Consider the following 13541-nt stretch of genomic DNA (forward strand, 5'->3'; position numbering starts at 1 on the left):
AAAGGATCCTGCTATCAACAGAATCATGTGGGTGGAAGGGCACATGTACATCATTGGACTGTGGAAAAGATACCCCCAGGATACAGTAAAGACTGATTGACCTTGCAATGTACTGAAGTTGTAGAAACTGCTGGTAGTGAATCTTCAGATGTTTTGTTAAGTCCATGTCTTGACAGGTCGAGTTGTTTTGACAGCATATCATTCCTGATGTTCATGCTCATCAGTGAATATATTGTAAGTTATTTTAATAAAACAAATAGTTTTTATCAGAACTACTCATAATTAATGTGTTTACATTTTAAATGTATTGCCACTGTCAGAAATGCACTATAAAAATATATGCATTCGAATAACCTGACTTGACTTATTAGATGACTTATTAGAATCCTCTCTACTTAGGCAGCTGCCTATGTAGGCAGTAAGACAGCAAGGCAGCTCACTTGTTTTTTGAACAGACCCTATGTGTCTACAAGGTCACTCTGTTGTGCATTGGCTTGTTGAATGAAGCACAGACTTCCCGGGAAAAGATGTTGCCTTAATGGCATCATTTGTCTTTAAAATCTCTATATAGTCCTCTGTGTCAATGGTACCTTCACACATATGCAAATCACCCATGCAGTGGGCACTGATGCACCCCCATGCAGATGTTAGAGTAGATAAAATTCTGCATAGTTCTTTTTCTGCATGGAACATTGAATGTCCATTTTTCCCAAAACAAGCTGTAACATGGATTCCACTGACCACAGCACACACTTCCATTGTCTTTTGGTCATCTGATATGGACTCAGACCCAGAGATATCAGCTGTTTTTATGCATATCCTCCTGAGACCCAGAAGAAAACAAGGTTTTAGTATTTAGGATTTTTTTTTTTGGATAGTTTAAGTATTGTGGTTAAAATAAACATAGTTCAAGAATCAAAAATTTTATTTATTTGTTTTTTATCATCTGTAACTGAAATTGAAATTTAGGTGAAACTGAAATTCACCTAAATAATCACCTAAAGATCACATCACACAGCATTTACAGCATCACGCATGGTTTAACAGGAAGCAGTTTTTTTACTTTGAAACACACAAAGACGTTACATTTAATACATTTGACAAATGTTTTCCCTTTGCATCCTGCTCTCCTGCATGGTGATGCATGTACTGCATTCAGTAGTTTTGGCAAATGCCGTGCCCCATATTTTTTGACCTCATCATTGGGCTGAGGTTCAACAGACCTCCTTTTCTCCCAGCTCTACAGTCTGGCACTCCTCTTTATCATCTTCTGACAGCTCTCAATCTGACTCTTCTTCATAAATTCTTGATAAAATCTTCTCTGCCTTACTCAGCGCTATGCTTCCTTGTATTGAAATAGGCTAAAAACAGGGGGTAGTAAGTCCTGCTGTCCACTACAGAGGACATTGAATAAATGTTGTGTTTTGAAAGGGTTAAAATTGCTGTACATTTCTGAAATTTTTCTACATTGAAGTTAAGACTCTCAAATTGATGAAACAACTAGATTTTTAGGACCAAAAACATCATTTTAGCAAAAAAACTGATCTCTTGCCTTGCTTGTTGCCATAAAATGTGGAATATGAGATGGCAGCCATTTTGAAAAGAAAGTGAGCTCTGTTTGCTTGCCACACCCTTACAAATGTGACATTCCTAAAAAGCCCAGGATGTGCTCTACACAGCACAGTAATACTCAAATGTTTTGCATAAACAGTGCTTGAGTTAGAGATCCCAGACTCATGTCCCCCACAGTGGACAAAAATGAATTGCTGGGTCTCAGGAGGATATAATTAATGTACAACGTTCTCTTTGTGTAATTTAGAGTTTATAATAAATATGTTGCTTGCATTAAGTTCAAAATTTGTTTATCACAGATCATCACAGATTTGTGTTTTTATTTCATTATACAAAATGTTCCAAATCATCTGGAGATAAGTCTGTAATAGCGCTTGTCTTTGATTAGAAAAGCAAATCAGGAATAGCTTTAAAAAAAAAAAAAATTTAAGCTTTTCTAGTTTCACACACAAACACCCACTTATGTCCGTGGGCTCTAAACCCAGCTAAATTACCTTCTCTACCCTCTGGTTGGAGTGCATCTGTTTACATAAAGCCTAGATTTTAAAAGCAGCATGACTGGTGTGAGATTACAGGCTTTTGAACTTCATTCCATCTGCTGTAGGCTCAGCGGCAACACATTTAAAAATGCATCTGAAACATTTAGACTGAATCTGAACCGGTTTTGGAGCCACGTATTACTGACAGCAAATGATACCTCAAGTTTATATGAAAGCTTTGCACTGAGAGTCTGCATCATATTTACAAAACCATTTCTTCAATAATTGAATCTATAGTTCCATTCACATGCTACAGAATTACCAGCATGGCTAAATAGGAATTTATATACACCGACCAAGCATAACATTATGATGACTGACAGGTGAAGTCAATAACACTGATTACCGCTTCATCACAGCACATGTTAGTAGGTGGGATATATTAAACAGCAAGTGAACATTTTATCCTCAGAGTTGATGTGTTAGAAGCAGGAAAAATGGGCAAGCGTAAGGATTTGAGTGAGTTTGACAAGGGCCAAATTGTGATGGCTAGACGACTGGATCAGAGCATCTCCAAAACTGCAGCTCTGGTGGGGTGTTCCTGGTCTGCAGTGGTCAGTATCTATCAAAAGTGGTCCAAGGAGAGAACAGTCCCTGGATCCAACAGACGAGCTACTGTAGCTCAAATTGCTGAAGAAGTTAATTCTGGTTCTGATAGAAAGGTGTCAGAATACACAGTGCATCACAGTTTGTTGCGTATGAGGCTGCATAGCCACAGACTAATCAGGGTGCCCATGCTGACCCCTGTCTACCACCAAAAGCACCAACAATGGGCACGTGAGCATCACAACTGGACCACGGAGCAATGGAAGAAGGTGGCCTGGTCTGATGAATCATGTTTTGTTTTACATCATGTGGATGGCTGGGTGGGGGTGTGTCACGTGGAGAACACATGGCACCAGGATGCACTATGGGAAGATGGCAAGCCGGCGGAGGCAGTGTGATGCTTCGGGCAATGTTCAGCTGGGAAACCTTGGGTCCTGCCATCCATGTGGATGTTACTTTGACATGTACCACCTACCTAAGCATTGTTGCAGACCACGTACACCCTTTCATGGAAACAGTACTCCCTGATGGCTGTGGCCTCTTTCAGTAGGATAATGCGTCCTGCCACAAAGCAAAAATGGTTCAGCAATGGTTTAAGGAGCACAACAACTAGTTTGAGGTGTTGACTTGGCCTCCAAATTCCCCAGATCTCAATCCAGTTGAGCATCTGTGGGATGTGCTTACAGGAGTTAAAGGATCTGCTGCTAACATCTTGGTGCCAGATAGCACAGCACACCTTCAGGGGTGTAGTGGAGTCCATGCCTCGATGGGTCAGGGCTGTTTTGGCAGCAAAACAGGGACCAACACAATATTAGGAAGGTGGTCATGTTATGCCTAATCGGTGTATATATATATATATATAATATATTTATACAGTATATATATATATAATATATATATACAGTATATATATATATATATATATATATATATATACAGTATATATATATACATATATACAGTATATATATATAATGTGTAATAGTAAACATGGATACAGTTGTTTTAAACATCTGTTGGCCATTTAGCTTTGTTTTTGCTTAGTTAATAGAAAACATTATATAATATTAATTAATATTATTACAGGCTGCATCTGCTGAAAGAGCTTTCTGTCACTACACACATTAGCAGAATATTAAAAACACATTTTTCGTGAGGTGTAAAGTGCTGTCTTTTATTAAGGTGTCTAATGTACTTTCAATTTCAGTGTTTTATTTCCTCCCCACTGTAATACTGTCATCACTCTATCTTTATACTGTCTTTGACTTTTTCATAGATCAATGTATATTTTCCCTTTTCTATTTAGCTTTCCACCTACTCTAGCTTTACACCTAACCATCAGTCGATTCTTCTATTTTTCAACTGTCTGTTTAACCCGATCCACATTTAAGGCCTCCACTGATTTAAAACACACTGAGACACGACTAACAGAAGTTCTTGATTTGGAATTGTCTATTTATAGAGTCCAGAGCTTAACTTTATTGAAATGCTCCCATGGATTTTTTGACATGTGTGTATACAGTATATACCACCTCACTGTCCATTTTATCAGCTCCACTTACCATATAGAAGCACTTTGTTGTTCTACAATTACTGACTGTAGTCTATCTGTTTCTCTGCATGCTTTGTTAGCCCCCTTTCATGCTGTTCTTCAATGGTCAGGACTCTACCAGGACCACTACAGAGCAGGTATTATTTGGGTAGTGGATCACTCTCAGCACTGCAGTGACAATGACATGGTGGTGGTGTGTTAGTGTGTGTTGTGCTGGTATGAGTGGATAAGACACAGCAATGCTGATAGATTTTTTAAACACCTCACTGTTACTGCTGGACAGAGAATAGTCCACCGACCAAAAATATCCAGCCAACAGCGCCCTGTGGGCAGCATCCTGTGACCACTGATGAAGGTCTAGAAGATGACCAACTCAAACAGCAGCAATAGATGAGCGATCGTCTCTGACTTTACATCTTTAAGGTGGACCAACTAGTTAGGAGTGTCTAATAGAGTGGACAGTGAGTGGACACGGTATTTTAAAACTCCAGCAGCGCTGCTGTGTCTGATCCACTAATACCAGCACAACACACACTAACACACCATCACCATGTCAGTGTCACTGCAGTGCTGAGAATGACCACGTATGATGATCCACCACATAAATAATACCTACTCTGTGGTGGTCCTGTGGGGGTCCTGACCATTGAAGAACAGGGTGAAAGCAGGTTAAAAAAGTATGCAGAGAAACAGATAGACTACAGTCAGTAATTGTAGAACTACAAAGTGGAGCTGATAAATTGGACAATGAGTGTAGAAACAAGGAGTATACATGTAGTCAGTTGTAGCCTAGTGATTAAGGTACTGGACTAGTAAGCAGAAAGTCACTGGTACAAACCCCACTACTGCCAGGTGGCCACTGTTGGGCTCTTGAGCAAGGCCCTTGATTTCTTAGACTGTATACTGCAAGTCACTTTGGATAAAAGCGTCTGCTAAATGCCAAAAATGTGAATGTAGTCATTTCTCACCAATTGCACAACACTGGTTTGCATTTTAAACACACTGTATTCACTTTAAAGCTTACATTGCACCTTTTATTTTAATTTAATATCTACTTAAAGTTTTCTTATATTTACTTAACTTACAAAACTTTTTTGTGAAGTTATTTCTATTTAGTACTCTACTATTGTTATTTGGTACTATTGTGACCGGGCATTTGTAAAAGCATTTCACTGCTAGTTAAACCATGTATGACCTGTATGTGATGAATAAAACTTTGAACTTGGATCACTGTTGCTGAGGTTGTAACATACACTATATTGCCAAAAGTTCAATTATTCAATAATTAATTATTGCTCAATTAACTTGAGTGACATCTCATTCTGTAGCGATTGACTCTGCACAAAGTTGCCGACCTCTGTGCACTATGCGCCTCAGTATCCGCTGACCCTGCTCTGTCATTTTATTGGCCTACCACTTTGTGGCTGAGTTGCTGCCGTTCCCAATCGCTTCCACTTTGTTATAATACCACTGACAGTTGACAGTTGTTTGTAGAAGCTGTCTATATGCCTAGGTGCTTGGATTTATACACCTGTAGCAATGGAAGTGATTGGAACACCTGAATTAAATGATTTGGATGGGTGAGTGAATACTTTTGGCAATATAGTATATCATTATACAATGCAGCCTAACTCATGGCTTAGGCTGTATTGTAAATGATACAATGATATTCATGATTAAATAAGTATGGTTTTGTATGGTATGTTTAGGTAGAAGCTGATTAGCCCTGATCTCTAAATGGGAGGAATGGCATTTTGGCTCCTCTATCAGACATGTGATTTTTGCTAATTTCTTTGGTCTATAGCTTATATTTGGTGGGGGGCAAATAGCACCTTCCTACAAGTGACTAAAACATGAGTGGCAGCTTGTAAAGAGGCGGAAGATGGCTTTACGTTTCCTAAAGAAAGCACGTAGTGAGTAGGGGTGGCAGACTTAATGGATAGAAATTGGCATAAATTAAATAAAAAAGTTTGTGACTGTGTGGGTTTACCTAATAAGGTAGTTATTAGGTGTTAATATTAAATTAATTGTCATCTAAGTGTGGTTTTGGTTATTCATATATTCCTTCTTTCATTCTTTTCTGGTGTGGGACTTTCAAATGAAGGATTTAGTATTCAATTAGAGACGTATTGTATAATGAATTAATTAGCAGCCTAGACGAAGCATGTCACCCTTTTAACCCCACTGTTATAAATCATATTTAAAACATTTTAAATCCAAGAAAATGTGAAAGCTGTGAATTAATTAAAACTGATTTAGGAACCACTATCTTTTTTCTATAGGAGATGTCATAATTAAGCATCTAGCGCTCTCATTAATGGAATTATTTACTACTTATCCACTATGCTTTTTGACTAGTCTTTTCAAGTCTCTATGGAAACAGAAGGAAGCTGTCCACAGCTGTGCACTTTAGTTGTCTGTACATGGTAAATGAGTCTATCTATATCTTTTTTTTCATCTTTCTTCATGTGTGTTGCTAGGCCACAGATCCAGATGCCGGCCAGAACGGTCAGGTGCGGTATCGACTTCTCACTCACTCGTCCCGCTTCAGCATTTCTCCTAACGGCAGCATATATACAGCCGTGCCTCTGGACCGGGAAACTCAAAGTCAGTATGAATTGGAGGTGGAGGCCTCGGATGGAGCTGTGGACCCTCGGCGCACCACCCTCACGCTGATGGTCAGGGTGTCGGACATCAACGATAACAGCCCTGTCTTTTTCAAGCCGTTCTACTTGGTCAGCGTACCCGAGAACACCCCGGCTGGAACTGTCATACTGCACCTTAATGTAAGACCACTATGTTTGCCATGCTTTAGCACTTTGTAATGGGTTAAAATGCTTTTATGCATTTATAAATTATAATTATATATAATATTTATTATATATTTGAAAGTATTTAGCAAAATAATGGGTAGTCCATTTATATATTGGAAAATCATCTGCATTTTACACCTCCAAATATTTATTTATTTATTTATTTATTTATTTTTTGTATTAGTGAAATCTAGTGGTATCTATACACCAAGAATTCTGAAAATGGTTAGGTCCCTTCACTAGTAAGCAGAAGGTTGCTGGTTCAAACCGCATCACTGCCAGGTTGCCACTGTTGGGCCCTTGAGCAACTTTGAATGACTAGGGACAGTTGTAGCCTAGCGGTTAAGAAACTGGACTAGTAAGCAGAAGGTCGGTGGTTCAAACCGCACCACTGCCGGGTTGCCACTGTTGGGCCCTTGAGCAAGGCCCTTAACCCTCAATTGCTTAGACTGCAAGTCGCTTTGGATAAAAGCGTCTGCTAAATGCCGAAAATTTTAATGTAAATTACTATTTGTACCCATCAATATACACGTAATATCCCATATGAAGTAACAACATGTACCTACAAATTGTTGTCAGGTGCATCCTGTCACTGTTTGAAAAATGTGTGTTTGTGAAATGACTGACACTGTTCATGCAACCCGAATTATACAATGATAATTGGGGGAGTTTGGAACCATACAATTGTCTCGTCTGCCTTCACTCCCATTATTGGTTTTGGTCCAATTAAGGTTGCAGTTAAGCAAGATGTTACAGTTTAGCTAACTACTCCACTTCCCGAAGTGTTTTTATCTTTACTGATCTGTCTACTGATCAGAAGTTCACTGGTTCAAGCCCTATCACTCTTCGATTGTTGGGCAAGACTCTTAACTCTTCATTTTTTGCATTATATTTGGTCACAATTGGATAAATACATATGCTCAATGTCATTAATATTTTTCATGCAGCATTTATTCTACACTATATGGTCAAAAGTACTGGGACGCCCCCTTAATTATAGAGCTCAGATATTTGTAACACATATGTATTCAAATAATTATGGTAAGAGACAGTGGTAGCCTAGTGTGTAGAGCTTTGGGCTATCAACTGAAAGGCTGAGAGTTTGAATCCCAGCTCTGCCATGCAGTCACTGTTGGGCCCTTGAGCAAGGCTCTTAACCCTCTCTGCTCCAGGGGTGGCGTATGATGACTGACCCTGCGCTCTGACCCCAAGTTCCAAACATGCGAAGAAAGGGTTTCGTTGTACTGTATGTCTGTATTATGTATACAGTATATAATAAATAAAGGCATTATATGTCTGATAAATGACACCTCCAAATATGTGTCAAAAAAAATTGAAAAGACTATTTACACTCCCTTCAGTATGGCTGTTCCCCTGTGCACAAAGCAAGATCAATAAAGACGGGGTTTGGTTTGACGAGTTTGGTGTGGAGAAACTATACAGAGCCCTGAACTAAACCCTGCTGGGATGATTTGGACTGTTGATTGTAAGCAAGGCCTTCTTGTTTAACATGAGTGCCTGACCTCACAAGGGTTCTTTTGACTGAAAATGCAGAACACCCTTCCTAAAAGACTGTCATTGCCTTAAAAAGAGCCCATATTTTTGCTCATTGTAGGGTGTCCAGATACTTTTGGCCATTTAACATATAAGCCATGCTTTTCTATGTTGGAATTAATGTTCCTTACACCAATTAAGTAGCCTGGCAAACTTATCACGTTTCTTTATTCCTATCTTAAAAACTTTGGAGGCTTTGTCGAGTCTCCTCCCGCTCTCCTTTCATAAGTGTAACGCTTAAATGCTGTCTTTAACATCAAAGCCTCTTCTATTTGAGAAACACGTCTCCTTTCACTCATCCCTGGCTCCTAGGCCTTTTAGCCCCCCGTCTTAAAGCAAAAGCTTTCAACCTGATAAGCTGCCGTACCCACTTTTTAGAATCTCAATTCACAAATGGGTCTTGGCATATAATCTTATTTCCAGAGGGGATTCATTTTCCATTTACCAAACATGGATAGACTTGACAGGCTCAGTTGGGAAAAGCAGGATGCCGCCTCACACAAAAGGCCTTATAAAACTTGTAAAAGTGTCTCTTGACGTCTTAGCTCTTTTGGGACTTCACCAGCCTGATTAAATAGACAGCAATTACCATCATATTGTAAGTTAAATTCAATTTATATATTAGGGCGCAAAAAGAGGAAGTGTAGATGAAATGGGGAAGAGAGTGAAATGTGACATGACAGCCACAGTGACGTTTTTTTATCTCAGTACAGCTGACACCTTAGGCCCTTTCAAAACAAGCTGGTGTCGGAGCATTGCCTCATTGACAGGTTCCAATCTGGACCAAATGAAGAGCTCGGTCCCTCTCACCGGAGCCCCGGACTCTTTTATTTAGATACAGAAGCTGTCGATATTTCAGAAATCTTTCAGATGCGTGTAGAATGTAATTCCCAGTGCCTCCCACATTAAAGGAAGTACTCTGAAAGGTTCCCACACCCGTGGAGAGATGCGCCGGCTCAAAGCTCCCGAGCTACTGCTCTCTAGCTAGCCAGACGGCTTTCTAATCAGGCTTAGGTTTTGAGCCAGAAGCCCTCGTTTATGTAGAAGTGTGTGCGCACATCTGAAGCCGTGTGTTTGTGGACTTTCTCTGGCTGTGTCAGCCTCATGAATATATGTGTGGTGCTCTGGGTGGTCTGTTTTTAATGCCTAAGTCTTAAACAGATTTACAAACTGACACTCAACTTTTCTGTTGCTTTTCCTTGTGTGAATTCAGCCAATATACACCGATCAGCCATAACATTAAAACCACCTCCTTGTTTCTACACACATTGTCCATTTTATCAGCTCCACTTACCATATAGAAGCACTTTGTAGTTTTACAATTACTGACTGTTTCTCTGCATGCTTTGTTAGCCCCCTTTCATGCTGTTCTTCAATGGTCAGGACCACCACAGAGTAGGTATTATTTAGGTGGTGGATCATTCTCAGCACTGCAGTGACACTGACATTGTGTGTTGTGCTGGTATGAGTGGATCAGACACAGCAGCGCTGATGGGGTTTTTAAACACCTTACTGTCAATGCTGGACCGAGAATATTCCACCAACCAAAAATATATCCAGCCAACAGCGCCCTCTGGGCAGCATCCTGTGACCACTGATGAAGGTCTAGAAGATGACCAACTCAAACAGCAGCAATAGATGAGCGATCGTCTTTGACTTTACATCTACAAGGTTGACCAGCTAGGTAGGAGTGTCTAATAGAGTGGACAGTGAGTGGACACGGTATTTTAAAACTCCAGCAGCGCTGCTGTGTCTGATCCACTCATATCAGCACAACACACACTAACACACCACCACCATGTCAGTGTCACTGCAGTGCTGAGAATCATCCACCACCTAAATAATACCTGCTCTGTGGTGGCCTGTGGGGGTCCTGACCATTGAAGAACAGGGTGAAAGCAGGCTAAAAAGGTATGTAGAGAAATAGATGTACTACAGTCAGTAATTGTAGAACTACAAAGTGCTCCTATATGGTAAGTGGAGCTGATAAAATGGACAGTGAGTGTAGAAACAAGGAGGTGGTTTTAATGTTAATGCTGATCAGTGTATATTTCTTATATTTCTTTAATACATAAATTAATAAAAATAATCAAACACTATTTCTGTATAGGCTAAATAAACGAGGGTTCTTCAAAAAGTTTTTACTTTTTGAACTTTATTAAAAATTTTAAAAAACAAATGACATCATTTTTCTACAGTCACTTTCTGTTAAATTTTTCCCAGTGTCGTACAAACTTTTTAATGCCATTAGCAAAAAATGTTTTGGCCTGGGCGTGTAGCCACTGATGCACCACTGCTTTCACATCATCATCACATGAAAATCGTTTTCCTCTTAAAGCTTCTTTAAACGTCCAAAAAGGTGTAAATCAGATGGTGCTAAGTCTAGACTATAAGCATCTCTCTCAGTCTCTCAAACATGACCAATTACTGGTCCTTCCACTCTCATCGTTTTCAACGAAAAATATAAAAGTTTAAAACTTTTTATTAGTATTAGTATTAATTGTTACAGTATTTTATTAATTATATGTATTAATAGTATTTTATTAAGGATAAAAATAACAATAAAAATAAAAATAATAACAATAATGTTGTTATTATTATTATTAATGTTATAATTATTATTATTATTATTATTAATATTATTGTTATTATTATTATTATTATTAGTAGTAGTAGTAGTATTGCTATTAGTATTGTTATTAATTATTACAGTATTTTATTAATTATATTTATTAATAGTATTTTATTAAGGATAAAAATAACAATAAAAATAATAATACGGACAATAATGTTATTATTATTAATATTATTATTATTATTATTATCATTTATATTGTTATTATTATTACTAGTAGTAGTAGTAGTATTGTTATTAGTATTGTTAGTAATTATTACAGTATTTTATTAATTATATTTATTAATAGTATTTTTATCAGGGATAATAATAACAATAAAAAATAATAATAATACCAACAATATTATTATTATTATTATTATTATTATTATTATTATTGTTATTATTATTATTAGCATTATTATTATTAATATTATTATTATTAATTATTATTATTATTGTCATTATTATTATTATTATCATTGTCATTAATATTAATATTGTTATTTTTATTATGTTTTATTATTATTATTATTATTATTATTATTATTATTATTATTATATGTTATTAATTACAATATTATATTTATTAATAGTAATAAAACAACAATAATAATAATCTTAATAAGGTAGCTCAGTGGTTAAGGTACTTGACTAGTAATCAGAAAGTTGCTGGTTCAAGCCCCACTACCTCCAAGTTGCCACTGTTGAGCCCCTGGGCAAGGCTCTTAACCCTCAATTACTCAAACTGGATTCAATGATAATTGTAAGTCACTTTGGATAAAAGCGTCTGCTAAACGTCGAAAATGTAAATAATAATGTTGTAAATAATAATAACATGCAAAGGCTGCAGAATCTATTACTGTTATTATATGGTATTAATTTGTATTGTTAAAAGATGATCAACTCATTGTGTTTTTGTCCATATGTATTCAGCTCGTGCACTGTTATTCCCTTACTTTAATTAGTTCACTAACCAGAAACTTTCTCTCATTCAGGCGACAGATGCAGATCTGATATCTAACATCACATACAGGATAAGAACTGAATCAGCCCAGCAGCTCTTCGCGCTGGATCGGATCACCGGAGCTCTGTTACTGCTGCAGGCTCTGGACTTTGAAGCTTTGGGTCGAGACAGCACTAACTACACCTTCCAGGTGGAGGCACTTGATTATGAAGGGGTTCTGTCTCCCGGACTGGCTACAGTTACAGTGAGAATAATGGTAAGAGCACTAAATATGGTTTAAACTTCCAACCTCTTATTAATTCACTTTGATTTTCTGTATCCTGATTGCTGTACTGCTTGTAACAATTTGTAGCAATTGTTAGCAATTTTGGAATTGATTTTGTAATACTACTATTGAACCTGTATGAATTGTCATATTCTAGGCCAATTTCAAACCCTTCCCTTTTTCTAAATCTTTGAAATGAATAGATGTAGCCCAGAGCCCAGAACATCGTTATTATAGGAATCACACACATAACCCAGTCAAGCACACACACTCCGTGTCTACAAAACCACACTGTTGTAGTGCTTACATCATAGACTTTTTGGGAGTCTCAGTGTGTCAGGGAGTCTCTCTAAAATCTCGATATACGCCTGAGCATCACATATGCACTGATGCGTCCCCATACCATGACAGACCTATCACTTTTTAGCTCCGTAGATAACAGAGGCGTCTGCATCCAGCAAGCCAGACCTTTCTATCATGTAAAATTGAAAATCACAAACAAAACACTGGGTTTTATTTGACATCAGTGATATCATTCCATCACTATCTTTAGCATGCAGCATGGATTAGTTTCTGTCAGGTAACAGCCTGATGGTGCATCAGATCAAGCTACAGCAGTGATACAGCTATTCCGGTCCTAAATGGCTCGTTAGCTTTTTGACTGCAATTACGCTCACGTTTGAGCAAGAAAAGTCTCTGGCATTTCAGAAGATTAGCTATAGGATTAAAATGGACTGATTAACAACCTCCAGCTAACAGCTGTGACCATGTGCGTGAGTGTGAATAACATGATTATGGAGTAAGAAGAACAGAAGTTATTCTCAGGTTTTAATAGATCTCAGATGTCTAACGTTGATGGCTCCGTCTAATTGTGTTAAGATTATCCGGATTAACATTTCATCAGGAATTTTAAGTACGAGTGAGTGATGTGTGCTGCCCGTATTCAGAATGTGGATTAATTTGCGATTGCATTTGTGTATGAAACCTCAGACCTCAAAAAATTGTTTATAAAGATTTATCTGTAAATTCTTTCTATATTCTGTCTAATCACTAGAGCAGTGATTCATAGTTTCATCTTTTCTTGTGTTTATTATTATTATTATTATTATTATTATTATT

The 13541-nt window shown here is 37.7% G+C and overlaps 1 protein-coding gene across 1 annotated transcript in view; it reads left to right on the forward strand.

Annotated features, from left to right (window-relative positions):
• Positions 1-13541, forward strand: part of pcdh15a (protocadherin-related 15a) — a 483603-nt gene that overhangs the window by 342788 nt on the left and 127274 nt on the right. Inside the window, exons 20-21 of the mRNA XM_062995172.1 lie at positions 6690-6995; positions 12189-12413. Coding sequence (XP_062851242.1) covers positions 6690-6995; positions 12189-12413 — 531 coding nt within the window. The remainder of the gene's footprint in view (positions 1-6689; positions 6996-12188; positions 12414-13541) is intronic.

The sequence above is a fragment of the Trichomycterus rosablanca genome, chromosome 5 (genome assembly GCF_030014385.1).
Source record: "Trichomycterus rosablanca isolate fTriRos1 chromosome 5, fTriRos1.hap1, whole genome shotgun sequence".
In the NCBI taxonomy this organism is placed as follows: Eukaryota; Metazoa; Chordata; class Actinopteri; order Siluriformes; family Trichomycteridae; genus Trichomycterus; species Trichomycterus rosablanca.